We start from the raw sequence: 27,870 nt of genomic DNA on the forward strand, positions 1-27,870 counted from the left end.
ACATCAGCAGCTTTTAATTCTTCCAGGATTTATTTGGGGGAGAGCAGATGCAAGATATAGAATAATTCTGGTTGGTGCTGTAAGCTTGTTAGTCTAGGCAGCTCCATCAAAAAGTTTGGGGAGAGAATGTTTTTCCTCCCTTGAATAACAGCTAAGTAAATTGGGATAGTTTTCCCTTCACCTCTGCAAGCACTATAACACTCCTGTATGTCAGTATCTGGACACTGGCATTAACACTGACTTACTGTATCCATCAATTTTTAGGGATTTCCTTAACTGTTCTTCAGTACAAACTGTTCCTCACCTCACAGTACTTCAAGCTACAGAGGAGTCAAGGCGAGCCTGGCATACAGAGATACTGATGACCATCTTCAGGGTTACAATTAACAGATCTTACATCTATCCCACGTAATAAGAGCTCCTAGCAACATTTTTCTCTTGCCTCCTTGATGCACTTTTCCTTATTCTGCACCCAAAATCTAATCATCACTCACATTCATCAGAAAAAAAAAATCAGGCCAAATCCTTACCTCTATGCTAATCACCTCATTAAAGAAAACTGTCCTTTAACACTGATAAGAAACAAATCATGGAAGAAAGAGAGAACATATTTTCCATCACTTATCTGCTAGCTCTTGGCAGCCACTCTCCAAAGCTCTCCTGGCATTGCTGCGGTTGGAACCAGTTTGTCTAGAGGAAGTGCAGCTTTACCATAACGTGCTGCATACAACTTCAACAAAAAGTTTTTCAACAGTTATCATGTGTAACCTGGCAGAAGAAGAACTGCAGCCTGTGTAGGCTGATCAACCTATGCTGCATTAATCAATGCCAAAATAACTACTGTACACTACCACACTGATGCCCCTTGCAGTAGGGCCAGGAGTTTCCCAGCACACATCTGTTCCTGGCAACTTCCCACCTTCCCAGGCTGAACAACTGCAACTCATGCCTATAGGATTTCCAAAAAGAACAGCAGCAGCCCTTTTATACCTTCGAAGGTTCTCTTTCCCACTTCCCATAGAAAAAGCCCAGATGGACAGGACCTTCTGTCCTACAGTACTTCCAGTAAGAGCCATTTCAGGCTGGTAAACTGGCAGCTCTGCAGGTAGGACAAAGCTCCTCATGAAACTGCAATGGTGCTCATCAGATAAAGGTTTTGTGAGAACCAGACATTTACTTTTGTCCTTATTTGTTTCTTTTTAAATGCCAAGTGAGCGCAACTGGGACTAACTTCTCTGCATTGTGCAGTTAGTTTGGATAGGAAAAACAACAACAACAACAAAAAATAAAATATGATGTTGATTACTGTTCTACTGGGCTTAATTCCTCTCCTCCATAGGATAAATTGCTTTACTTGCATGGTAGAAAGCCTTGAGAACTGCCAATAAGGGACTGATGGGTGCACAATTAACATACACAGCATGAAGATGGCCCCACCTGCAAAGCCCATTAACCCTTACATTCAGGATTGCTAGACCCCTCAGAAGTAGCTGCAGCACACATCAAGTAAGAGGCGCTGTGTTTCAGTGAGGTGTTTCTGCCTTTCCTTGGGGAAATAGCACCATAAACGTGACAACATGTCTAATAAACATACTGATTTACATACATATCAACACTATAAAGCAGTTCCAATGGCTTTTAAAATAAGTGCCTCTATTAACACAGAAATAGGTAAAAGTGCATGTTCAGACCCTGCTGTAGTATTTGGTTTTGTTCTTGTAACAACTTGAATCACTGATACATTTTGAAATACCATCTGTAAGAGATTGCCACCCTACCCCTTGGTGTGCCCATTCAGGTCTGCCCAATGGCTGGATGCATGCTGCATCACAAAGCATTAGGCTGATTACAAATTAATGGAGAAGCTGAAATCTGCTCTCCGGTGCTCTTCAAAACTCCCCAAAGAGAATTTATTCTCAATGTGACTTTATTTTTAATGGCACTAGACATACTTAAGGAAGATTCCTATCTAAAGTTCAAGTGACATATTCTGCCTTTAGATGATTTATTCGACACTACCAGATTTTTTAGGCTCTCAAGATTTCGGAAAGACTCTGGTCCTTGTTCCCACTGGATTTTTAGCTTGCACCCTTCATAAGTAGGAAACAGAACATGCTTTCACCTCAGTGCTTTGCCAAAACCAAGCCCTGATTCCTTCCACGCTGGGTCCTTCCACCCCAGCCAGCCATGTGCAGCCAACTCTCCAGCTGCATTTCTGACAGCCCAGAGATGCAAAAGTGGACGATGCATCCTAAGATCCCGCCTTGTATGGGAATTTCTCGCCCATAACACTTCAAGCTAATGACATACGTAAGAAAAACAAAAAAACAAAATAACAAAAAAAACACAGAGGAGATGAAATCAAAAGAATAATTTTCAATAAATGATTTATAAGAGCAAAATCACTATTTCCTATTTGCACAGAAGCACTTGCCTTATCCTTGAAGCTATTTGTTATTCAGATAATGATATGTAAATACAGAAAGCTACCCTTGACTATTAAAAAATTACTGCAAGTGTTTAATGCTGAAACTCCAAGGCAGTTCTGTTCAGTTCTGACTACCTCAGTCCCTCAGCCGGCGCTCTCAGAGCTGGACAGTAGCTGAGTATCACTGTTATCAAGAAATGTAGGGCAATAAAAAAGTTTTCAAGGTAACTGCTGCAGAGCTCTTCACGGATTTCATTACAGGTTTGCTGTCACGTTGCAGTGTGGTGGTAAGGAGGAGGATGGAGGAATGCAATCATTTTCCGCTATTACTTCAGCTAACAATGTTTTTTACGGTCTCGGGAGGACATACAACAATGTTTGGCAAACAATCTCTTCTTTAATGGGCTCCAGTGTTTTTCACAGGAGACCAGCTTTAATCTCTGGTCAAATCCAGTTATGCAGCAGAATGTTTCTTTATATCTATGTACAAATACAGGACGGTTGAAGGAGTAAACAGCTAAACAGAAGGTCGGTCATAAACAGAGCAAGCCCTTCCCTCGCTGCCCACTGAACATGTACTGAGCTGCTCTTAATGCTGTCCTGCCCCAGCAGCAACAAGGCCAGTGGAGGCTCCGAAAAGCAGCACTTCCCCAGACATCCCAGTGCATTGAGGTAATGCAGGAGCCTGTTTGATTAACAAGGAACGGCCTTGAAATGTTTAAACAGTAGTCGCAGGGTTTTTCCTCTAGCTTTAAATAGATCAGTTTCTATCAGGGTGAAAACGGACCCAAGTTTATGGTATGTGGGAAGAATTATGGTTCAAACAGAGCAGTGTTCCAAGAACAAATGCATAAAGAACATTGATTTAGCACTGAAAATGGGAGTATTAAATCCATGATGTTTAGATGCTTTATATGAGAACCTGGCAGCAGTCGCAGCGTGTTTATGAAAAGGCACGGCAGGCAGGGAGGACAAATGAAGGTGCATGTGCCATGTACGCTTCCCCCACCAGACAGAGGGAGGGACCTGCCTGACAAACTGAGCCTCTTTAACTGTAGATGATGGAGCACATCTGGAGAGCTCTGTGGACCCGGGAGCAGGACCCTGCAAATTAAATCACTGGGCAAGCAGCTTTGTGAAAGCCTCACAGCAATTGGATACTGAAGTGCTGATGGGACTTGACTCCTCCTTACATCTTTCTCAGTCACACTGCAGGATTGTTCTTTGGTTATTAGAACTACTTTGCAAAATATCCCATTCAAACAAAGCAGTTAAGCATGCCTCATAGTCACTGGGTTACTCATACACTTATAACTAGGAACATATTTAAGTGTTTCATTGGACTGGAGCCTAATCTCACTTTTATAGCTTTTGTTTAAATTAAAGGCTAGCTAGAGGTGAGCAGCACAGAATTCAACTATTTCATGCATTTAGAAGTTAAATGTTAAGAAGAGTTTCTTACCCTCTAATTAGTACAAGCACTTCAGAAAATTTGCATTGGAAAAAAATCCATTTTTGTTACATTTAGAAATAAAAGCATTAAAAAAAAATCCCGCATTTGCTGTCTAGAATGAAACTGGTCTCTAGGCCGCACACTTCATAACAGCAAAACAGTTTAACACACGGGGAACTTTTATATTTATGAGCTCTCATCCCAGCTCAGAAAAAAAACAGTACATTGTGTGCTCTCTTTTCACTTGGGCTGACAGAAATCAGGCACTTGTCCTGACCAGGCAATGTCCTTGAGTGTGACTTTGAATATTTGACCAAGCCAGGTACAAGTGCTTGGCTTTTCACAACTCCTAATTCAGCAGTTTAACATTCATGCACTGCTCCTGCCCAAATCTGCCTGCTTAGAAGCAATTTCCTTTGTTATTCTGTGTTGTTTTGAAGTCACATCCTCAGTATTTGAAGAGTGAAATTAATTCACCACCAGAAAGAAAAGTAGCACTAAGTGCTCTGTACAGGAGGAGCAGATTATTCCCATTACCTGTCTGCCAAGCAGACTGAAGCTGTGTTCACAACCATGTCCTTCTTCATCCCTCACCTACAGACAGACACATTCAACCTACTGCAGCTCAAATCATTTCACAGAGAAACTTTCCCTGCCTTGTTCCCAGAGATTCCCAGATCTGTCTCAGGCAAAGAGCTGAGTGCTCCTCTACGAGCAAACAGAATACATTTTCCTCACCACTTGGGTACATTTGGGTTAATAACACCATGGCAATAAGACATTGAACTAGCTGTAGGTCATATGTTTATTTCCAGGCGGTGCAGAAAACACAGGAGCAAAGCTTCAATGTCATTTCTATCTCCACTTTAATGTGAACTGCACCATGGCCCTCTGTGAGAACTGTGTATGAACAGAACATCCATGGAGGGAATGAAAGCTAACTCCAGTTGCTGAATGAGGCGGATGTTCACTTTGTGGATAGAGATAACTAAAAGTTACTGCTTTCCTTTGGAATTTTAGGGGTGCAGTCCAACCTAGCAACAGCACCCAAGGGTATTTTTGTACACTGTTTTAATTATTGTTGCTGCTATTACAATTATTTTACCATCTCTCAAGTCTGAACTGCCATTGCTGCCAGGAAGGTCTGCTTCACACTTCCCCAGCGGCTGGACCTGTGCTAGGTCATTTTGAAGACAAAATACATAAAGGCAGACTAAGAGAAGTCTTCAAGTGTGGAGTAAATAATATACTCATCCCTCGGAGCAAAGAAAATAAACTAATTAAGGGACCAGCTGACAATCTGAAGGCAGCTCACACAGGGTTCTGTTTCAATACAAAATTAGAGATGAAATTTCCTGTAATTTCAAGTTACCTCATGCTTTGTGCGCGTGCTGCTAAAACCAAGAGAGTTTGGATTTCACTTGATGTCTGCTTGGCAATAGACCTCATTTTCTCTGTTAAATACAGACATGTAAGGAGAGATGTGTCTGTCTGGGTAGCCAGCCCTGCTGTTCACCACTGAATGGCTTCTTGTCATTGCTTAAGCAATTCCTTTGTGATACATCAACTATACTAAAATCCTATGCAGAAAACAGAAAAGATGTTGCCTCCCCTTCTGTCACTACTGCTAATCTTTCTGTGAGCTAGGACCTCCCAGCTTTCTTTCAGGGGAGGAGAGACAACAGACATCGATTGGGAGCATATTTCCAGAGCTATTTTCATGTACATGCCAAAGAAACACACCAGAGGTTGTCAGAACGGCAAACCGAGGATTCTTAGCTTTAGAATCTGCAGCCCATAGCAAGTTCCTTGGCAGTGGAGAACTTAGCCTTACATTCTCATTAACTACAAACGTAGGCACTAATCTTTCTAAGACAGCACATTTACTTGAACACTGAATGAAAAAAATGATATACTAGAAAGGGAGAGCACGCCGTGCTTTTCCCCAGTGACCTGCCTTTACACTACTTCAGCTCGTTAAAGCTCCATTACAAGCTTTGTGTGCAAAAGGAAATTTCTCAGTTGAATCTCCATATCTCTCACAAGGCTATTCCAATCAATGCACAGAACTGTCGAGAACCACAGAAATCAGGAATCTGATTTTACACCACATTTCACACACTGATCTCCTTCTCTTCTATAAAGAAAAGTGCATTTTCTGAGCCTTAGGAAGAAACACCGTGAGCTGCCTGCTCCACAAAGGTCACTTGTACATTCCTATGCAGACAAGAAAGAGACAGCCAGGCCTGGCCTTACTCTGGCATGAAGCTCCTCAGGGCTTGCTCCATGTTCCAAGAGAAGTGTCCAGGTGGGGACTTTGAACTGCTGTAGGATTTCTTGAAGCCAAAAAGATACAGATCAAAATTGCACACATACACCTGAAAAATCATTTCTTACCATGATAGCCAGTTGGTTAATCAAGGGAAAATAGGGCACAGACTGCATGGGAAGCAACTGCTCTGGGACCTCCCCCAGAGCTGCACCCGGCAAGGTGACCTGGTTTGGCAGTGGTTTGTTTCTGAGTCTACAGCAGAAGGTTTCGAGGCAATACAACAGAAGCCAAGATATATATATTTTCAGAAAGCTAGAGAAATGGAAAGTAGAGGCCCATACTTCAACATCATAAAACTATCAAACAGCTTTTAAGTGGCAGGTGCTGTTTCACAGAAACAAAACCTTGGAAAGCATCTAGATCAAGCTACCCAAGACAGGGAGCTCACATTTGCAGCCTGCAACAGCCCAGTACCTCTGGCAAAGGAGAGCTTTAAGAGTCTCTCATTTTTATTAGCACTAAATTCACTCAAAACAAGAGACACGGACAAAACGAGCAAGAAGTGACACTATTAAAATGAAACATGGCATCAACTTGGAGTCCACAACTCAGTTTTATTTCAGACAAAGGAGTAAATTGTCTGACATCTTGGCCTGTTCGTGTTTTTGCTGCAAAGACACAAACAACAACTGAAAAACCTTTAAGTTACTTGACCTGAAACCTGGACTTTTTTTATACTGTCCAACAGGCCCAACTGCAATGAGTACCAAAAACTGATTATTTTTAAAATTCTATCATGAAGGCAATTGGAGATAATATGAACGCTTACCTCACATCGTCAGTTGAACTAAATTTACAAGCACCTTTTAAGCAAGAAAAGGAGAATATCATCGAAAGCATTAGAACTCATTCAAAGCTGGAAGAAGGATATCGGGTACGGTGTAATAGAGATACATGTAAGACGACATAAAAGGAAAAGAAACACCACTCTGAATTCACCGCCTGACTCGTTCTGTTACCTCTTTTTATTCTGTAATGTAATACTGTGGAGTGTAACATAACATGACAGTTCAGAAATTTACAGGAATATCCTTTTCTGCCTGGAACTGATAGCGGGCAGCCATCAGACACAGACCCAGGGGAGGTGCATGGAAGAAACTTTAAGATGCTAGCACACATTTGCAGACACTTAGCTGCAAGTCACTGCTGACCTCAGTAGTGCCTCAGCATTACAGACACATACTTGTCTGCGAGAGAATAGCACAGTTTCAAGACAGCACCCCACAATTGCTCTTCTCAAGGTGGAAATATTCCTGCCATGAAAATATTACAACTCTCAAGTTCAGGAAATTACTATACAATAAAAAGGAAAAAAAAGTGGCAACAGTGTTTAAAGTACTTGTAAAGGTGCAGGTCACATGAGACACATTTAGTTTTATGATCTGTAAGAAAAACTGAGGATGAAAAGGAGATTTTTGCTCATCCCTTCCATTTTTCTCAGCTGAAAACCATGCTGCCACCAGCCTTGTGTTGGATGGGGACCTTGTCCAGCTTACCAGTGCTGGCAAGCTTGTCCACCCGTGCAACTCTGTTGAAGATCATTTTTCAACACGTTACTAACACAGAAGTTCCCTCATTTCCTGATGCCTTGGAGTTCTTAACATTTTGCATTGGATTCACTTGGAATCCCATTTAAACTGTCTGCCCCAGGTTTCCAGGGGAGAGATCTCCGGAGGACATTACATGCTATACACATCTAAAGCGATGTTTCCACATCTTCTCCTCCTCCACGGTATACAAAGGCAGCCTAGCTGACCACTTTAAATTATATGTCTAATTGTTAGTCACTGTTATGCAACCCACCTTAGGTAAGTTATTCATGCATTCAAGCGTACTTTCTGGTGCAGACAAATTACAGGGAATGGCTTCCAGTCTTACTGCATTTAAACACAACATTGCAATCAGTTATTGTTCATGCTCCCTAGTTAATCAAATTCAGCCTCCACTAAATCTACATTTATTAGTGCTGACAGTCAAGCAGAACTCGTCTCCAACAATTAATATACAGAAAGACACTGCAAAAATGTAACAAGAGGAAAATTACTGCATATGAATGTCAGATGAGTTTTTGGAAAAGGTTGTTAATTTTTATAATTCTGTTTAATTTAGACTTGCTGATTCTCCTTTCATTATCCAATGGACCACTGTTGATAATCAAGGTCTATGTTACTTTGTGGTATAATTAAAGTTGCTACTTAATGGGAAAGCCTAGCGAGCACCAAACAAAAGAGAATCAATAATGTTTCAAAAAGGGAAAAAAGCTGAGAAAATTTCTACTAAGTATCAGAAAAAGCTGTAGAAAACTCTGGCACTGTCTACCCAGACTTTGTAGAGTGACCTTTCTCTATATACAGGAGGGTAGAAGGCAGAGTATTACTGGACTGCAATCTGGGCAGTGTCATGGTTCTCCCTCATGGCCATGCTCCACTGTTGTTGATCGAGCAAAAGCAGTCTGAGAACCTTCCTGCTGACCAGCTGGCCTCAAATGGTTGGAAAGATTCTCAGTAATTTGTTTTTATTATTGAAAAATGGAATCATAGTGTTAATCAGTCTTCTCACTGGAGAAATTTAACAATGTGTAGCTAATTAAATATCCAAAGACCTCATGGTATCCTGAGATACTGGAGACAACATTTTAGGTTCACGTTCCAATTAATATGCTGTTAACAAGTCATACTCCAGCAGAGCTTGGCAGAAGACTTACAGTGCCTTCATAAGTAGGACCAAATAACAACTACGGGTCTTGGTGACAGCTCTATAGGTAGAATACAAATGCAGGGTCTAGCTGAGGTGCCTGTGATCCACAGAGAGTTTCCTTTCCCGGCCAAAGGAGCAGTTGATGTTTTCCTTCCTTTGTGGGCTTCCATAGTTCTAGTCTCAGTCCTTCACAGCCCAATAAGAAACACATCTCAAACTTCAGCTACAAGCCTTTAACTTTACATAGGGGTACACACATAAGCACAGCTGGCCCACAGGCAGCAGTGTGAGCAAATTTAGTCAACTGATATCCCCAATAAGTTGAGTCAGTGCTAAGCAGTGTGAGGTGGTCAGAGCCCAGCTCAAAGCAGCAGCACAGAGACTGGTATGACAGCTCAGGTCATACCAATCCCTTCTGTTCTTGGGCAAGGCAGAAAGGCAGCTCAGAGCAAGTACATCTCCATAGGCATGAAGTTTCCTGTGCTCTTCTTAGGGAAACACAGCCTGAGGAAATCCCTGCCTGCATAACTGGGCAGAGCTGGCCAAGCTCCATAGAAAGTCCCAGAGCATGCATATACACGTGCTCCCTTTGGTCTGTTCAAAATCCACATCTGTACATTGGTTTGGGTTCTAATTAGAACAGTTAGTTTCATCTCTTACACAGTTTCCCTTCAACAAACAATCCCAATCTGTTGCCCAGAGGTGATTCAAACCAGTTCATTTTCTGTCTCTGGTTTTTCTTCTCTCTGCTTCATATTTGCAATCAGAATGTGGTTTTTTTGTTGTTGTTGTTTCAGAATTTTAATTGCTTTTATTTATTAAGAGTAGGGGAAAAAAAGGTTGAAAAGTTTCCTATTAAAAATAAGCCTCATTGAGATTAAAATATGCTTGTGCCTGTACCATGATTGTGAAACACTAAGCTGAAAGAAGAACTGTTTAATTTCAATGACTGTCTCACTTCACTTCAACCTGATATTAATCTGAAAATATTGGTAGAGGCTGCTGATAGAAAAGTCATTATATTTAAGCTGAATTTTTCACAGGAATCTAAATGTTTAATTGGTCCAAACATTTTTCTTAAAACAATCATTTTACAGAAGAAATTCCTGAGCAGCCTTGGATCCATTCCAATTTAAATGCTTCCTGCAAAGGGGACCATACAGCAGCGCACTCTGGTTAACCTGGGGGGAATCCTAAAGGTAATCTCCCATCATTACCATAAACAGTGTGAAGAACACGCGGTGTCCCCAGAGGATCTGAAAACTGGGTCGTGAGGCAGAGAAAGCTGCAGGGGTGGAGAAAATCCAACAGCATCAGGTCCAGCCCTCTCCAACGCACTGATCCAGAAACTGATGCTCTCTGAACACCATCTGCCTCACCGCCCCACTCAGCACTGATGGTGAGGAGCTGCCTGCTCCATGGGCCCCCAGCAGGGCCATGGCACCAGGCTGCTGCTCCTGCCCTGGTGACACAGAGCTGGATAACGTGTGCATCATTTGCCTTGCAGATGCCTCAGAGGTCACAGTGAGCCTGAAGAGCTTGCAGGAAGGGTCAGAGATACAGGGGAACTTCATGCATCCTCCAAAGTCAGCACTGGAGCACCATCTCCTATAGAAAAGCTGTTTTCTAGCTGCTGGCCTTGGACGAGCTGCGGTTATTAAACCCTTGAATGAACAAATCAGATGTCTATTTACCAAGTCTGCCCCTTGATAGCACTATTTGATCAATTCCAGAATCCTTTCTGATAGGTAATTAAAAAAGCTTTTCCTTAGTTATCGTGTGGAGAGAACCATTAATTACACTTCAGAGCCCCAGAGATGCAATTCTTTTTCTATTGTGAAACTCTGTAGCGAGCCACGAAACGCCTGCCTCTATACAAGGGCTGAATAAATGAAAGTAATTTCCTCGAGACCTCGATTCCTCTGCTTTTTATGGCTAAAGACTTGAGTTGCCTCAGCATTAATAAGTTTGTTCTTTAGGGCTGAATTTTCTCAGTACAAACATCCATGACCATAACACAAAGAAATATTTTCTTTGGCTGATAGAGCCAGCAGACTGAATCCATTTATTAGTATTATTGTTATCACTGAACTGCCACAATGCTCTTGGCATCGAATTGCACAGAAAAGATCAGTTAAATTGAAGATCTCCACCAAGAAGCAACAATTTCTTGTCAAAGCCAATTCAGCCCTTATGGAAGTGCCAGGATCATATTAACTTTCCTCAAAAGTATGAGTAGTGCATCACAACAAGTGGTTTTGACAAGTGCTTATGTGCACGTGTGGATGTGTTTGGCATGCAGAGAAACCCCAGAGTTATTTGAATTGAAAAGTCAAATGTTAGAAAGTTAGGAAAGGCCAGATTTACAGGTGTTCAGCCTGTTTCATTCAACCTCTCACAATCCACCCTCCTATATCAAAAAGAACACAGGAATTGATGTTCTCCTGAGAGATGATGCTTACATTTGAAGCACCCGGTTAGCTGACACTTCCCAGTTTACCAGTATGCAACACTGCAGAATAAACTGTGTTTGCAAGTTTGGGGGCCTTTTCCCTATCTTTGAAAGAAATTCCAGACTTATCTTTAACCATTTAGTCGAGCACTCACCCTTTGACATTACAGTAAGAAGGACATGCACACAGCCCAGCAGGTTTCACAGAACATCCATGGATAGGACTCCAGGTTGTTCTACACACATCAGTGAAGTCATCTGATACAGATACATGTGCTTATGCTTTCCCATCCTTATGTGATAGGGCCATTAGCCAACACAGTACTCAGGATCATGCCATCACAACCCTCATTTTTACTATCAAAAACTTCAATGGAATTGAATCCAATAACATTTGACCACTAAATAACCCGGAGAATCACAGAGCAAGCCCTGACTTAGCCATGTGTTGCCAGGGGAAAATAACCTACTCTTTCATATATGCCTGTATGACAAATGATGGAATCAGTCCCATCATAAGTACTAACAATTCCTTAGTAACAAAAGTAATCATGCAAAAGTATTTCAGTACTTCTGTAAAATCTACTCTAGAATTTACGTGGTAACAGTCAATACTGAGTGGACCCCTACTTCACAGCTATTTTGATGTATTTTAACAAACCAGAAAGGTCTGAACAAAGTGAAAAATCTCAGGTTGGTCCAATTCTGGGGTAATTAGCTGAATGTGTGAAAATACTCATCAGCCATAAGAAATCCTGAGTATTCTGTTCCACGCTGAACCCAAACACCTTTCATTCCTACTGCTTGCTCTTTGCATCTTTCCTGAGCTGCACAGCACTCCATTGCTTCAAGGCAAAAAGTTACTCGAGAATTAAAAAAACCTGCTAAAAAATCAGCACAGCTTTGATACCAGCACATTCAGTTCAGGTGAAATCCAACACGGAGTGAAAATACTGTTCAAGGTCACATTGAATAAACTCACAAACCGTTGGAGAGGTTTTGCATTGTTTTATAAAGCAAAATTGCAACTTCTCTGTATTACACGTCTCTTGAAACTGAACAGCTTGAAATATCAAATCACAGTATGTTTTTGAACTGTTTTCCCCAGGGTTGTCTGCTCTCTGCAGAGAGATAGGGCAAGCATTCAAGCTGTGGGAGGTGCAATATCAGAGAAGAAAAAGCTGAGATATTTATTACACCACGTTAGGATCAAACTATCATTTTGCAATTATCATGTGAATTGTAATCACAAGCGAGCTATTTACTGTCATTGCTTCAGTCTGGCAAACAAACACAACACGGACAAAAGCTGCTGTGCTGTTGACTCCTGTACCGACTTAGTGATTCCTGTCTTAAAGTAAAGCGTTGAGTGCAATTATATTTGAGCTGGCAGCAGATAGGAAGGTAGAACATGGCACTGGTTTATGGGAAAAGCATTCTGGGCACAGCACTACCCACACATGCTTGCAGATTTTACTGCAGTGGAAGGACAGCGGTGAGTCCAATTTAGGGACCTTCACGGTCACACTGACTGACTGTACACCTCCATAGTGTAATTTACTTTTAATTTGCTGAGTGGGGACGAAAATATCTCCTGAAAAGCAATCATACTTCCAAATGTTTACTGAATATATGCTAGATGATGGGAGAAAATGCTAATTCTACCAGAATAAAATACTGGAAAAAAAATAAGTGAAAGATAAACTGAGAGTTTGAGGATAAAATGAACCAACAGGCCATCAATTCTACCTGGCTTCTCAAATTAAGAATGAAAAGTCCTTCCTTGTTAAAGATGGAAAATACTGGGAACAACCCAAGTATAAATCACAAGCAAACTAAGAAGAGCTGCATATAAAGACGGACACATTGGTTTCCCCAGACCTATTTCCTAAACGAAACAAAATCAAGCTCAGCTTTGCCCTGTGGCCATGGTGCGCACCTGGAAGTAAGAATTATACAACATAGTGGGTAAGAAGAGGTTGATTACTCTTGCATGACAATACATGGCACAAGAAGGGAGAGAAAACTGAGTTCAGCATCACAGACCTCGTATTTGACTATCTGCGTGTTCGAAGGTGTCAGAGACAAAAACAAACTAACAACAAAAATAAGAATACAAAATCACTGCTTCACGTAAGAGCTTCTACCTTCCCCAGACTCATTTTTCAATGCAACTACCCTGCAACCCGTACGTACATAGAAGACATTATTTCAGCACCTGTATCTAACCAGAATAATCTAAAGAATGTCAGAACACCACAAGGAAGTCAGATTTTCATAATTCAGACAGTTATTCATGCAGCATTGCCTTATGAGATTATCAAAATGGGCATGTCAAGAAGCTTAGGTGAAGGTATCATAAATGCTTTCAACTACGGAAGAGCACGTTCTGAAGTCAAACACCACTACACTGTGAATGCTGCCATGCTTCTATGAGCTGTTAAGCTAGATTCAAACTTTGCAGCCTTAGCTTTTATATTTCCAGGTAGATCATTCTCATTTATTATCCATGTGATCCAGCAGCCAACAACAGGCCTGGTCAAACCTCATTGATGTTCACTTGAAAAAATTCATAGTGATTTCAAGGGACTTTGAACCAGAATCTTGATGTGCAACTCAAACATTTCATGACAACTGCAGTCTACCTTTTTTTCCAGGATAATTTCATAATAAATGTTTATGATACATTGACCAAATGTGACATCAAAGCAACATCTTTTTTTTTCCCCCTTTCTTCTCTTCACCACCTCTTTGATCTTGCTTTCTTTTGTACAGCAAGTATCTGAGAAAACAAATGCTGAGTCGATACTTTTGAGATTAGATTAATATGTAACACAGCCAATGAAATTTGTGGTTAAGGTGAAGTTTTGTTTTGCTGGATTTTGTTTTTGGCAGCTTGAACTGCCTACAATCCTAATTCAATTGCAATCCACTCACAGAGCACATCTGTTTTGCTTGGCTAAACTTTTATCTCTGCTTAATAAGATACTTTTTTATTTAACTTTCAGTTCTGCCTAGGAGCCCCAGTGGGTTTTTTAAAACAGAAGATTATTATTAGAAATTAATTAAGTATTCTTTTCAATTCTGTCTCCTGAGAGTAACTAGGCATTGCCACTGATTTTCTCAGCATTAAGACATTACTGATTGTCATTCATTGGCTGACAGAGAAGATGTCACATCTGGAAGATGCATAACTCCATAAATATAGAAGACTATGAAGATATCTAATACAAAATATAATAAATCGGCACGTATAATAAACACATAATTCCATATTTGTCAAACATAACACAGGCATATGAAGATTGTGATACTAGAATAAAAATGTACACAGATTCCAGAAACCAAGAAAAAAAATCTTACTGCAATCACTACAATGGACTACATTTAGTCTGTGCTTCAGTGTATTGCAGACCCTGACTAAACACTTCTAAGAACATCAAGAGCAATTAAAGAAGAGGCAGTTGATTTGCTGTTGTTTTTGACACAACACTTCATGCTTGAGATGGCAGCTGGTCATTTTAATTTTCACTAAACTCAAGGGTATACGTCTGACTAAATGTTGGCAGACTAAATGGGAAGGGATGTGGAGAAATGAATTGTCATCAAGAGTCCAAAGAAAAACAATAACTTGCTCTAATAATAATATGGAATTCAACTTACTTTTTTGGTCTGTAGTCAGGGATGGACCTGTCGAGAGATATCCTGTCACTGAGTTGGGCATTGTAACCATATTCTTCATATTTAGTCTCCGATTCATGGCTATCATCTCTTAGGGTAGCAGCCATTCCCCCCTGGCCCAAGCCTCCTGGACCTTCAACTAATCCCATAGGCTTTGCAAGGCCTAAATAGAAATTAAAAAAAAAAAAAAGAAAAAAAAGAGAGACAAGCAATTAACCAAGATCATACATCTGAGCTCTTCTGTGAACACAGAAGTTTTTAGAGAGCAAGATCTGAGCTCCCATAAAACCTCGAACCTCTAAACACTTCATGGCTCTGCGGAAAAATTTCCTCAGCTTTTCAAACCAGGGTCCACATCAACACATCTTGCATTATTACTGCATAATTGCTAATGAGCAAACTATAAAGAACTAATTATCAGCTTTCAGTTTCCCCCGTTTTTTCCTGGATAATTCCCCAGAAACCGGAATCTTGTTTCCAAGCATCTCAAAATGCTGTGTCCAGCCTCTTCTCACAAAGATGTGCAAGAACTACTGGGGAGCTGAAAACTCTCGCCCATGAATTGCTTGGGATTTCATCTGTCCTTCAGAACTATGTCATACGGACCATGTATGTTGTGTAAAGATATTCAGCCCTATAAAGCTTCTAGGATCAGAAGCTGGGACATACTTGAGCTAAAATGATTAACCCTGCATTGCTTAGTGCTAAGGTATTAGCCAGCCAACAATATATTTGATAGGTTTCATACGCTAATATATTACTACTTAGCTCAAAAGTACATTTAAAACAAAATGAAGCAGGTGTAAAAAAACACCCATATAATCACATCACCAGCAACCTCTTCCATGGCAACAGTCATTTAATTAGGAGTTGAATACTGATAAATAAGCTCCTCAAATATCCTGTGTTTCATGTTGAAGCTTTCCTTCCCAAAAGGCTGTCCATCAACAAGTCATCAGGAGCTAAAAAGTTATTTGTAATAGCCTTGGGGATACCATACAGAAATGTGTAAATAACCTCCAAATCATTTACAGTAAGGAGCAAAACAGAGTTTGACCTGCTCAACATATTTCAAATTAAGAATTTTTCAAGATAATATGCCAGTATTTTAAATAAACAACTAAAGGGAAATCAGGAGAGAAGAAAAACTGTCAGTGCTTGCTAGTCACAGACAAACATGACAGTACGAAGCTAGAGCTGTCACAGTAAGGTCTGTGACAACTTAGCCCTCGTGGGAATTTATCCTTTATTGCATTGCTAAGACTGTTCTCATTTGCTAAAGCTCTGTCATCATCTCCTCTTAGTTACAGAAGGATAGAATGGAGAAGCAGAGGCTCATTATTGGTTTGAGAGGATAAAGTCAACATTTTCTACTATATATTCTTATGATAAAATCTCCTGCTAAGGTTAAGTGCAAAACAGTCTGCCTGAGCATCAACTACTTGCTGAATGTCACACATTCCCATCTAAAATACACACAACATATTGCAATCAGTGGTTCCAGGTCAGGAAATGGTCCTTATATCCATGCTTTTTGATGTCTCTTTCATGTTCCTCATCATAATACACTGAAACGATCAACTTTCTCAGCAGGACAAGGAGGACAGAAGAAGGAAAAAAAATGAAGCCCTACAGAAAAATATCCTTGGCATGGTCAAGTCTGTGAAAAATTCAGGGAGCTCTAAGCATTCAAACCCAGTGAATTATTGAAAAGAAAGGAAAAGAAGAAGCTGATGTAGCCATGGTCTCATTACAGGTGTGTGTGGGAGGTGAGCTCCAGGTCTCACCAGTGAGAGAGATCAAACAGAGGTATGAGCAGGAACCCCACAGACCACACAGGCAGGAGGGGAAAGTGGAAAGACAAAGCTTCATAGCAGCATCTTTTGATAGAATTTCATATTGCTGGGACACAGAGAGAGAAGACCAAAGGACCAAGCTACTGGGATTGAGATACTGGCATTTAGTCAACAACAAACTCCTTCAAAGCTCTAAGTGAAACAAAACGCCAGTAAAAATGAAAGGTATGCTCAAGGCAACAAACATCTAATCAGCATACATCTCTTTTCTTCAGCCAGACACAGTCCTAAAACTGGGATCTTGGGCCACCTTTGATGACTCATCCCCAGCATTCAATAATGCAAAACAGGCCAGCTATGCTGTCTTCCTTTCTCAAACACGTTTTTCTTCAGCAAGGGATGGAGCTAACCCAAAAGACAAGCAGGAAACTGTTCAAAACCTGTCTGAAAGTGTACAAGAAATGCAAGAAAATCGGTTCAGAGGGACTGAGTTGAGTCAGCAGGATGGCAGGGTGCCTATTCCAGCTCATGATCCTTCTGGCAAGATAAATAAATAAAGTAAAAATCACAAGAAATTAGTAATACAAGCCACTTTGTGGACTGAATGTAAAAAATGCAAAAGCAGAGGGGGTAAGAGCCTTTATTGTGATCTTTGGTTGGCCACCTAAATCTCTGCCCAGCTGAAAACCCAATTTCTCCTTTCTCATGTAAATGGAAAAACCACATAATACCAAACCTCTGGCCAACAGGTTTGAGTCTGAGGCTGGCTCGTGGGTCAAAGATTGCCTTTGACTTACACTGGCAACAGTTCACACTCTGGGACAAATTCAAACCAGAGCCTTGTGTTGAATTACTGCTTACTAGGAATCACAAATGAGCAGACTGAATCAGTACAGGACTTATGACTCCAGCTGCAACCTTCTGGTGTAGCCATGACTGGTTCTGTTTCAATTATTACAAATATTATGGCGCCTACATTTACATTAGTGATCAGTCTGCAGCTAGTAATACATTTCTGCAGTCTGAAGGGAGGAGAAACTAGTACAAGGGAGGCTTACAACTAGGGGTTGATATAATCACATCTCCAGTTGGGTCAGGCAAAGGGAGAAAGCTGTAAGCAAAAGAAAAAAAATGGCATATTGTGATATGTGGGGGTACTTGAGGCCTGTGTCTCCTCCAATGAAACAGTTTTCTGTCAGAAAAGCAGAGAAATAGACAGACACAGTTTGAGTTGAAACAAGACTAAAACTCTTCAAGAACTGTGTTACAGTTACTGATTTCAAATTACACAATTCCTTTGAAGTTACTATATGAAGCACACGCTGGCACTAAATATTTCTGAAAGCATTTTATGGAGCTTCCTTATGTTTCTTCCTCTTATTTCAGTTTAGGATGAGACATAGGGCACTTCGACCAGATTTGCTATTTAACATCATTTGCTTTTAAAGATAAGGGTCTAAGATTGTAATCTCTAGTCTGATGAGCAGTCCTCACTCAAGTCATTACAGAAATTATGTGTTTGAGACTCTAAATCTCTTCTCTCCCAAAAGGAAAAACCTAATCTGCAGCCTAATCTTCCTGCATCACACAGTCTCAGACTTAAAACACTAATAGCAATTAGTGACGCCGCATGCCTCTGTTTTACATGTCTAACATATGGCATCTTAAAGAGGGTTCTGTTTCCAACGAAAAGTCAGCAGTTTCTCCCCCCAAAACCACAAACAGGCCTTATTAAAAGCGAGTCAAATTAGGCACTTCAGAAGTTAAAGAACCCAGGAAACTAGACACTTCATTAAGCCTACGTCCTTGAAAGACTGCAATGTGGAAATTTATTTGCTGATCACTTAGAATCATCTGGGCTGGGTTCTGATGTTACATCAAAGCAAATTGAAGATGACTTCATTAAAGTTAACTGACCTGCTTTGATGAAAGGGACTCCAAGATGTGGTGTGCTCATTTGACTTCAAGCAGTGATTTAATTCCGGTAGTTAAAAACTTTATTCTTTATACTACAAGTTCTTGCAGTTTACAGAACAAAACACTTGCATCTTTAAGGCACAAGAAAGAGGGAAATGAAACTTTCAGCAGAGGAATCATCAAGCAGTTTGCCTTCAATTTTTCTCATGAGAATTAGATAGCTTTCCAAGCCATGCATAATGGCAATTACTTCACATACTTTGCTTCCAATCCTTATATTCCAGTTCTGCATGATGTTAATCTGATCTAATTCTAGGAAAATGTCATCATTTATCTGACTTCTATCTGGCTTGCTCTCAGAATGCATCATCGAGAGGGTTTTTTCACCATTAATTACCCAAATGTTAGCCTAAACTAACCCGAGATTCCTATTGCAATGCAGTAATACTGAATAATCTATAGCAGCAACTAAATAAATAATATCACCTTGCTTCATTCCGCAGGAAAAGCACTAAATTGTCTCCATAAAAGGTGAGGAATAATGAATGCAGTATAATTTAGAAATATATGTGTGTGCATACATATCAACATGTGTGGGTGTGGGTGTATTAAAAGCAGCAATTGCAGGCAATGTTTTTTAAATGCTTAGAGAGACACAATATGACTTACATATGGTAACATCTGCATAGCATTCTTCATCTAAGAGAATTACCTGTTTCTTTGGCAAATACCTCCTCATTGGAGTGCTTAAACCACCCAAGCCAAGTCTGTGACTCCCTAGCCACTCAGCAGCAGCCATCTGCATTGGTCAACCCCAGAAGAAGCCCCACAGCACTGGACCATTGAGCAGAACCACCCCCTCTGAGACTTTCCAGCAGGCAGAATGTAAAACCTTGGAGGGTGTGGAGGGGCAGAACACCTCAACAGTGCTCCCATAGGAAGTGGGTTCCCAAGGACAGGGATTCAAGTAAAGTTATTTGTGCCCTGCTCAGTGAAAAGCCAGTCTTCAGGGGCTGCCAATGGGAGAATTCATTCCCAAGGGTCTCGCCTACTGGAACAGCAGGGAAATGGGTGCATTTCTGAAAATACTGCTGTTGGGTAGTGAGGCAATTGCTATTGATTTTATATGCGGGGTGTTCAGGTCCTACAATGATGGAGAGCAGTGCAAAACCTAAAAAAGACAGATGGAAAAGTGCCTCTGTTTCAATCTGCAACATAAATCTGGGTTTTTACCCAGGCAGATCAGACAGCAAATCTTCTCCATTTTTTCCTTCTTTTTAAGCTTGCTGCAGACCTCCAGATCCTCCTTCTATGACTTGTCTCCCTGTGGCTGTAACTAGCACCCATGTTCCCACAGACTGTGAAGCCGCTGTGGGCAGGGAAGGCAGTGATGCTGCTCATGTCACCCTGCGGCTCTTGCCAGAGCAAAGGGTTGACAGAAATCCCACTGCCTGCTAACTCAGCTCCGAAACGGTGATGGGCAGAGGTGGAACAACAGCGGCAGTGCCCGATGAGCTGCTATTTTTAAAGATGTCTTTTCTTTAAAATTTTAGACTAAAAAGACCCACAGCTGGTACGCTGGGATCAGTCACACCCAGTTCAATGCCACAGATGACAACGAGGTCACAAAGAATTGGTGTCTGTCACTCATCTCAAATTTACTGTTCTCATTGCAGAGATTTCCGAATATGACAGAAATTGCTGGGAGAATGGAAAGCAGAATGAGCCAGCCTTAGTTTCTTAAACAGATTAGATACTCTGCAGGACGCATAATTTCCTAGGAAGAAAAGAGGCCTTCTATTTCTCACCATAAATTCTGTCACAATGGAAAAATTACTGATGAGATTTAAGTGAGAAACTATGGCAAAAGATCAACTACATCTGCAATTATTTTAATGTGTGGTTTTTTGTCTATTTTTTTTTTAATATATATGCAGCACAGTTACAGATAGCTGAAAAATCAGGTTCAGTCAAGGTTCTTAGACATAATTAACCTTTTGTCAATTCAAAGTAAAGGTAAGCAATTGAGAGTAATTTTATGCCCACATTCACAGTAGCACAGATCTGCTCATGGCCTTTCCCTGGCCTTCCTGTCACTCCTGGCACAGTCACCTCTCCTGGCAGCCGTGATTCTGCTCCCATATCTCATCCCTCCTCCAGCCAAAACCTGGGCAGATGGTGCTGAGTCCAACCCCAAGGGCAGCTCTGCCACTAGGGCCAGCAGATCTGGGGAGTGCTAAAAACCACTGCCCTGTCTCAGTCTGAGCTTGAGAAGGACTCCAAAGGAAATCTCTGAGCGTTACCTACCCTTTATTTAGACCATCAACACTCTTGAATAGCTCTAGAAATGTATGCTGGTTCCCAGCACCCTAAAAGGAAGGAATTAAACATTTCCTTGTAAAACAGTTGGCATAGTCAGCCAGCAGTTTTACCTGCAATTCCTGGAACACTTCTCTTTTAAAGAGGAAACAAAAAACTCAGCATAACAGCTGCATCCTTCCTTTTCCAACACTGAATATCAACTTAAAAATATGCTTGCATACCCCATAATGCAATAAAAAATCTTTAGATTCTTGTTTAACAAAGATTTCAGGGACAATAGCAACTCGACAGAGACTGACAAGGCTGACTTTTGGAATGAAAAGGAAAAAGGTTCATTGAGGTTCAGTAACACAGTTATACAAGTCCCAGATTACTGCATTTTAAAATCTAGTCCTACACAAAACCACAATAGAAGACTGAAATGTAAACCAACCCTTCTGGAGGCAGGTACCAAATCTGTTGCATCTAATGAGTCAGCCCAAATGTTTCTATCTTCAATTACTACCGGACTGTGCAGACTTTGTGATCTTGTACTGATGCAACTAGAAACTTCGGATGAAGGTTACAGCCTTTCGACTGTAGGCAATGAGATTAAAAATGGTTCCTCTTCCTCCGGGAATTAACAGCTCAGGTCAGAATGAAGCAGATGCTCGAGAGAAGCAGTTGGCTGGAGGAGGAGGAAGAAAGAGCAATGTGAAGGAGCCATTCAACACTCAGCAAAAGGTCTCAGCTCACCAGTCTTAATGTTTATAGCTCCGTTTTGGTGATCCCTAAAAATAGTCATGAGGAAAATAGATTCCCAAATACCATGTTTAAATTAGAGAATGCCTTGCCTCTTGCATACGGATCAGGGATGCTCTGATCAGATGCTCAGTTGAGGTCAGAAGATGCTAACAATGTCGGCTCTCATTAAGCTATCACATATAGAATGGTATTTCTCTCCTCTCTGTCCTATGACATCACCCTAATTCTGCCAAAATGCTGAACAAGTTTTAGAGTCTGCACTTTCTTTTCTCTCTTTCATGCTTTACATTTCATTTCTGGCAAAAGATCTCATGCCAAAATATGCCAAGAGCAAATTCACCCTATGGAATATCCAAAAATTTGTTTCAGACAATGAAGTTGGTACATTCAATAGCAGCTCATTGAATCAAAATTAAACATGGAAAAGTAAGTTACTTTGCATCTGCAAGCACCAAGATCAACAACATACAAACGAAAGGCTTCTTTGTATCTATTTCACTACTTAAACCATTTCAACCAACTTAGCAAACAGTAGTACGCAGCAGGAAGAGTCATTGCAGTCTGCCCCAATGATTCAATCTAAATGTTAAACAGTCTGGTCCTTAATTTCTGCATATCCCAACTTGCCACATCCCAAATCAGTTTCTTCTGACACCGCCTTGCAAAAAGTCTACTTTAAATATAAGTCTTGCTGCCCGGGGAACTGATGTAAATTTTGTCTATATCAAAGGTGCTTATTTCCTGGGCTAGGAAGAATGATGTCTGTGAATGAGATTTAGTTTTACATATAGAAACAGTCAACAAATTGCAATCCACAGGGACAGAAGCGCCAACTCTCTATGAAGAGAAAAGAACAAAGCCCCGTCCAATTTAAATGACTACAGCACTTCCATTTATCTGAAATCCAAAATGCAGTCTCATTTTTTATAGTTGTAATCAAGTTTGCTGCTTCCTTGCTTGAAAGATTTATGTCCCCTGGTATCTACTATCAGCATCGAGTATCTCTGAAGATATACCATGGAGAAGACAAACAGTATCTTGTGGTTAACGGTTTGAAAGGAAAAAGTGCAATAACTCCTTGCAAAACTGAAACACTTAACAACTTTTTGGCCCTAGAAACTACGGGGCGGCAGTGTACCTTGACCTCTTGTTTCCAGGCCTTTCTTGTCTGTTCAATTAGAAGCCAAAAATAGTGTTTCTCAACCTTCATCCACAGATGACTGACAGTCTTGTAAGACTGTTTTTTTTTTGTGAGATGATTGCTGAACGGAGGTGAAGGGATGAAGTGACTTGGCAGCTCTACCTATAGGAAGACTATTCCTTTTCTTCTTGTGGAAAGTATTCAGAGTGCAGAATCAGGAGCCTTGAAAGTGATGCAATTAGGACAAATATCCAAACCCTGATCTGCTTTGCCCATTGTGTTGTTGGTCTGGGGTTTTTTTTGCCCTCCCAAAAGTCAAGACATATCCTGGTCTCAGAAAGTGCACTGTGGTGCAGTCTGTAAGTATCTGTCAAGTGCCTGAAGTACATTAGATGGAGAAAGCCAAGCCAAAAAACAGGGTTGCTATGAGCGTATGGGCTGGAAGCTGACTCTGACAGTCCATCCTACTCACTATGTCCCTAACACATTGATACATTAATCCTTAAACTCTTTACAGTAAGCCTTAAAAGAACAGGATTTGGCCAGAACAGCTTCTTTCCTTAGTGTTTTCATAGGATGTAGATCTAGATTTAGAGTACTATTGCAGCAGGCACTATATGAGCCCAGAGAGACTGTTCATACCCCAAGGAGCTCACTATTAACACCAAAGACAAGAAGGTCTTGTCCCCCCTCTATACAGATGGCACCCTGAGACAAAAAGGATAGGATTCCTACTGCAAAGTAACATAGGGATAGACTTTATAATCTTTTTTCTTCCAAAAACAAACAAACAAACAAAAAAGCGCACATGACCAAGATGGTTCTGAAATGATTGATTCCTTTTGTGGAAAAGCTCATGGAAAAAAAAAAAGCTCCCTACTGATTCAGGTTATTTTGAGAAGATGAAGGATGGCAGTTCTGCTAAATGTAAGTCAGGTTTCCAGCTGAGAAAGCTGAACACAACTCCTTGTGTCAGTAGGGAAAAGGAGTCCTTGGAGACCTCTGGCAAAGCTACTCAGTGACAGATGCAATATTCCTAGTGCATGACTTAGGACTTTCAAGAAGAAAAGAGGAATATCTGAGAAAATACCAAAAAAAACAAAACCAAAAAATTCTGTAATGAGCCAAGTGTAGTAGGAAAAAATTGCACCAGTCATCTTGTCACAATGCAGGGGGCAACCAAGTCCATCAGTGCAAAAGGATTGGATGTTGGGGAAGAGGGGAATACACATCCTTATGAAGCCTTTGCTCCCTAACATTCTATGTGAATGTGCTGCATACATGCCACTGATGGCTACGGCAGCCCCCTCACAAACCTCATATTTTTATTGGCTTTGCAAGCAATGGAGCCATAGTGTCAGCTACTCCCTCTCTGGACACAAATTCATTAATGCTTTTTAATTGGGAGAAATACTGTGTTTTTATGTACAGATATCTAATATCAAAAGTAATTGCTTGTATAGAATACTCATTTGAAACTGGTTTCCCCTTGAGAGGAGAAAATGTATTCTAATTACAACAGATAATTCAGTAGGAGATAAACAGATTGATGACTGGAAGGACCACAAATGGAAACCATGCACACCTTTGGAGATGAAGATAAAAGCCCATATGTGAAGTAGCATGCTGATCTCAGGCTGACATAGTGAGAGGTGCCAGTTTTGTTAGAGCCTTCATATAAGGAAAATCAATTTCCTAAGAGTAGGAATCCTTCAACAGGGGAAAGCTAAGCAATGTATTCTTAAACTTAAATTTTGAGTAAAAACAGCCAAAAGAAAAGGACCACACCAAATACACACAAACCTAAATTGCATGAGGAATTCTTTCTTTTTTTCCCTGTGTTTTAATTTTAATGCTCAAAAACATCTCTCACAGAGAAAGATCCGTTTGGTTTTTTAAATAAACAGATCCCAGTTGACTTGTGGCTTGCTGATAAAATACAGAAAATGGATTTTTCTCTTCAGGGCTCTGGAGGAAAGCCAGGAAAGTTCTCCTCTGGTGATGGCATAAATCTGGAGTTAGAGAAGATGGGGCTGCAGCGCTGAGGTAGCAGCCCAGCAGCCCATTGATATTAAAAGTAAACAAAATCTGAGTGTCATTGGTTTGGTATCTGGCCTCTGGCAATAGTCAATACCTGAGGCTTCAGAGGAATCAAAACACAAATCATAAAGCACTTGGCCAATTAAACCGCACAGTCCATAGAAGCAGAGTTCCCTTCTGAACCCCACAGGCATGTAACTAGAGCCCTGAAGCATAATATTAGATTACCCTCATTATCTTAACACAGACAGGTAGAAATACGGGGTTAAAACTAGTCAGCTCCCTGTAAAATCCCAGCCATTAACATCAGATTCAATGGCATTCTGCAGCAATTCTCCACTAATATCGCTGTCAGGTGTCACTGGTTCAAATGAAATGGATCATCTGCATCAATATTTAATTTTTTAGTTATTATTTTTCTAGGGAAACCATGAAATCTTCTGGGGAATGTGCTTACTAACAGAATAACAGAACCATTCTGGAGGAAGGGAAAGGAGGTTCAGCCTGAACATTCCAAGGTGCATGAGTTCAGGACTGCTTAACTAGCTTCAGGAACAAGATGCTTCTAGCCAAGTTAATGAGCTTTCATTTCATAAATAAGCAAAAGATCTTTTAAAAAATAAGGATTTTTCTTGCAGGAATCAGAGGCAGGGAATGGAAATTTACCCATTTGACATCAGATCCTACACAGGCTTAACCCACTCCAGACTCTACTGTGCTGACATTAAAAGTCCGATCTAACCAAAGCCAGCACCATGTCTGATCCTGCCAAATCTGTTTAATTAATTCATTTCAGCCCAGGTTGACCTCAGTAGGAGAGGTCAGTCCAAAAACAAACACAGGGAATGTTTGGAACAACAAAACGACAGCCCAGATCCCAGCATCTACACCAAAATGCTTACAAATCAGTCAGCTATGGCTATACTGGATGAAGACTATACCTATGCAGAGGGTCCTCACAAGCAAGGTAAATTAGCAAGCACATTAATAGCAGTTGTATCAAAGGATTTACCACGTCTAAAGTCTGATTCTGATCTATTCATAGAGAAGTAGAAGTGGATCACAGAGCTGAAAGTCATACTCAGTTTTGGAGTGCCTTGCAATTGCATACAATTAATCAGGAATTTATCAGGGAAAAATAAAAAGAATTAGGTACAGTATTCTCCAGAGAAAGTAATTCAAAGTAGGTGATAATTTTGCAAATGAACAGAGAAATGAGGATAAATAGCAATTGTCAATAAAGCTGAAAAAATGGAAGTGTAACGTTAGAACTGACTGCAACAGCATTTCTCTGGTTTACAGGAAGGGAATATAAAAAGAAATTTACATTTCAGAGTCTCAGTTTTCCTCCAAGCTTTCCTTTCCTTTCCTTTACACTGAAATTCCACAGAAGAATGATTTTTCCTTTCCCCTGACGTGTCTCAGGTTTGCACTTACGGCTACATTATGAGATGTTAAATTACACAGCAGAATGAGCAACAAGGAGAGTGATACACGTTACCTTTATACAGAAGAAGATCGTTCAGAGAAGAGACAGGTATGAATCAGAGCAACATACCTGAATTTCATAAAATGGAGGTCAGATCTTACAGCCTGCACTCATCACTCCTCAAGGACACAAGGATAGAAGATGTGCTATCCAGTACTTACACTTCAGGGCAAAAGGCGCATTTTCTGGAGTCAGAAAGAGCTTTCCAGCACCAAACGGTCCCAGCAAAAGCCAATGCTGAGCCTGCTGGGCCATGAAAGTTATCTGATGAGATGAGCAGCAGGGCATGCTTCACTCTGCCTAGCAAAGAGCAGCACACCATCGTTTTCTCTGCTCCTTGCATAATTTAATTCTTCAGTCGCTACTGAAAGGCAATGAGACAGGCTGATGAGACTCAGGTCTGCCATTTTAGGAAGATAAAAATAAAGGAGGTTCTCCTGCAGAACTGATTTAGTCTCAGGGAAATTGCATGCTGCTATGGTTATTATCCTAAATAAGAAGAAAAACAGAGAAAAAATGCTTGCGTTAACACATCTCCAACCAACGGATTAAGTAAAGGCTGGTTCCTTTACAATCTACAGACTTGATTTTTATCTTTGTGTTTAAATGGTAGAAATCCTGTTTGTCATTTACATGATTTTTAGCCCAGTTTGGTAAGGAATAATGGTTTGTGGAAGTCTGACACATGCAGAAATGCCCTCTGCACTAATCAGTGCCTTTTCTGAGGATTGCAACACCCAACCTGAGTCTACTGGCATGCCTGGCTGTCACAGCATCAAAGTCAGGCCATGCCTTTTCTTGTGAACATTCCTCCTCCATTTCCATGTATTTTCTCTTGCTCCACACACTGTGCAACAAAGACTAGAAATCTCACTTTGTGAATGATTGTGAAACTTGTACATATAACTCCGCTGGATATGAGGCATTATAAAAGCCACTTCCGTTCCAGATTTAATTTCCTGTTGGATGAAAATGCAGTGAGCCAGATGGATCTATTGCAGGGGGAGGATCAGGCTGACACAGGTTTAAAATCAAAGATTATTGGTTTTGTATATTCAAAGCTGGAGTAGCTGAGAGCACAGTGTTCTGTGCAGGTGCTAACATGTTCAGGCCTACACTACCCCAGGAATATTCCAGGAAGAAGTTTACCAAATACTAAGGAAATATGGACTTTTTTTTTTAATGAGTATCTAGAAATCTTTTCACTTCACCCTACAACACTAAGAGAGAATAAACAAAAGATATTCAACAAGCATTGAGATGCAATCACCAAATAATTTTCCTTTTTAGATGCAAAAGTTCATTTAAATGTGGGAGAAAAGACAAGTCACCAGGAAGAAACACAGGAGGCTTCAGTGAGTATTGGGCTGCCCAAATC

The 27,870-nt window shown here is 40.6% G+C and overlaps 1 protein-coding gene across 2 annotated transcripts in view; it reads right to left on the bottom strand.

Annotated features, from left to right (window-relative positions):
* The window catches only part of GALNT9 (polypeptide N-acetylgalactosaminyltransferase 9), a 301,484-nt gene that overhangs the window by 68,741 nt on the left and 204,873 nt on the right, over positions 1-27,870 (bottom strand). For both annotated transcript variants that reach the window (XM_072351100.1, XM_072351099.1), the window contains one exon: positions 15,026-15,206. In XM_072351100.1, the coding sequence (XP_072207201.1) occupies positions 15,026-15,192 (167 nt within the window). In that variant the 5' untranslated portion in view covers positions 15,193-15,206. The remainder of the gene's footprint in view (positions 1-15,025; positions 15,207-27,870) is intronic.

The sequence above is a fragment of the Excalfactoria chinensis genome, chromosome 16 (genome assembly GCF_039878825.1).
Source record: "Excalfactoria chinensis isolate bCotChi1 chromosome 16, bCotChi1.hap2, whole genome shotgun sequence".
NCBI lineage: Eukaryota > Metazoa > Chordata > Aves > Galliformes > Phasianidae > Excalfactoria > Excalfactoria chinensis.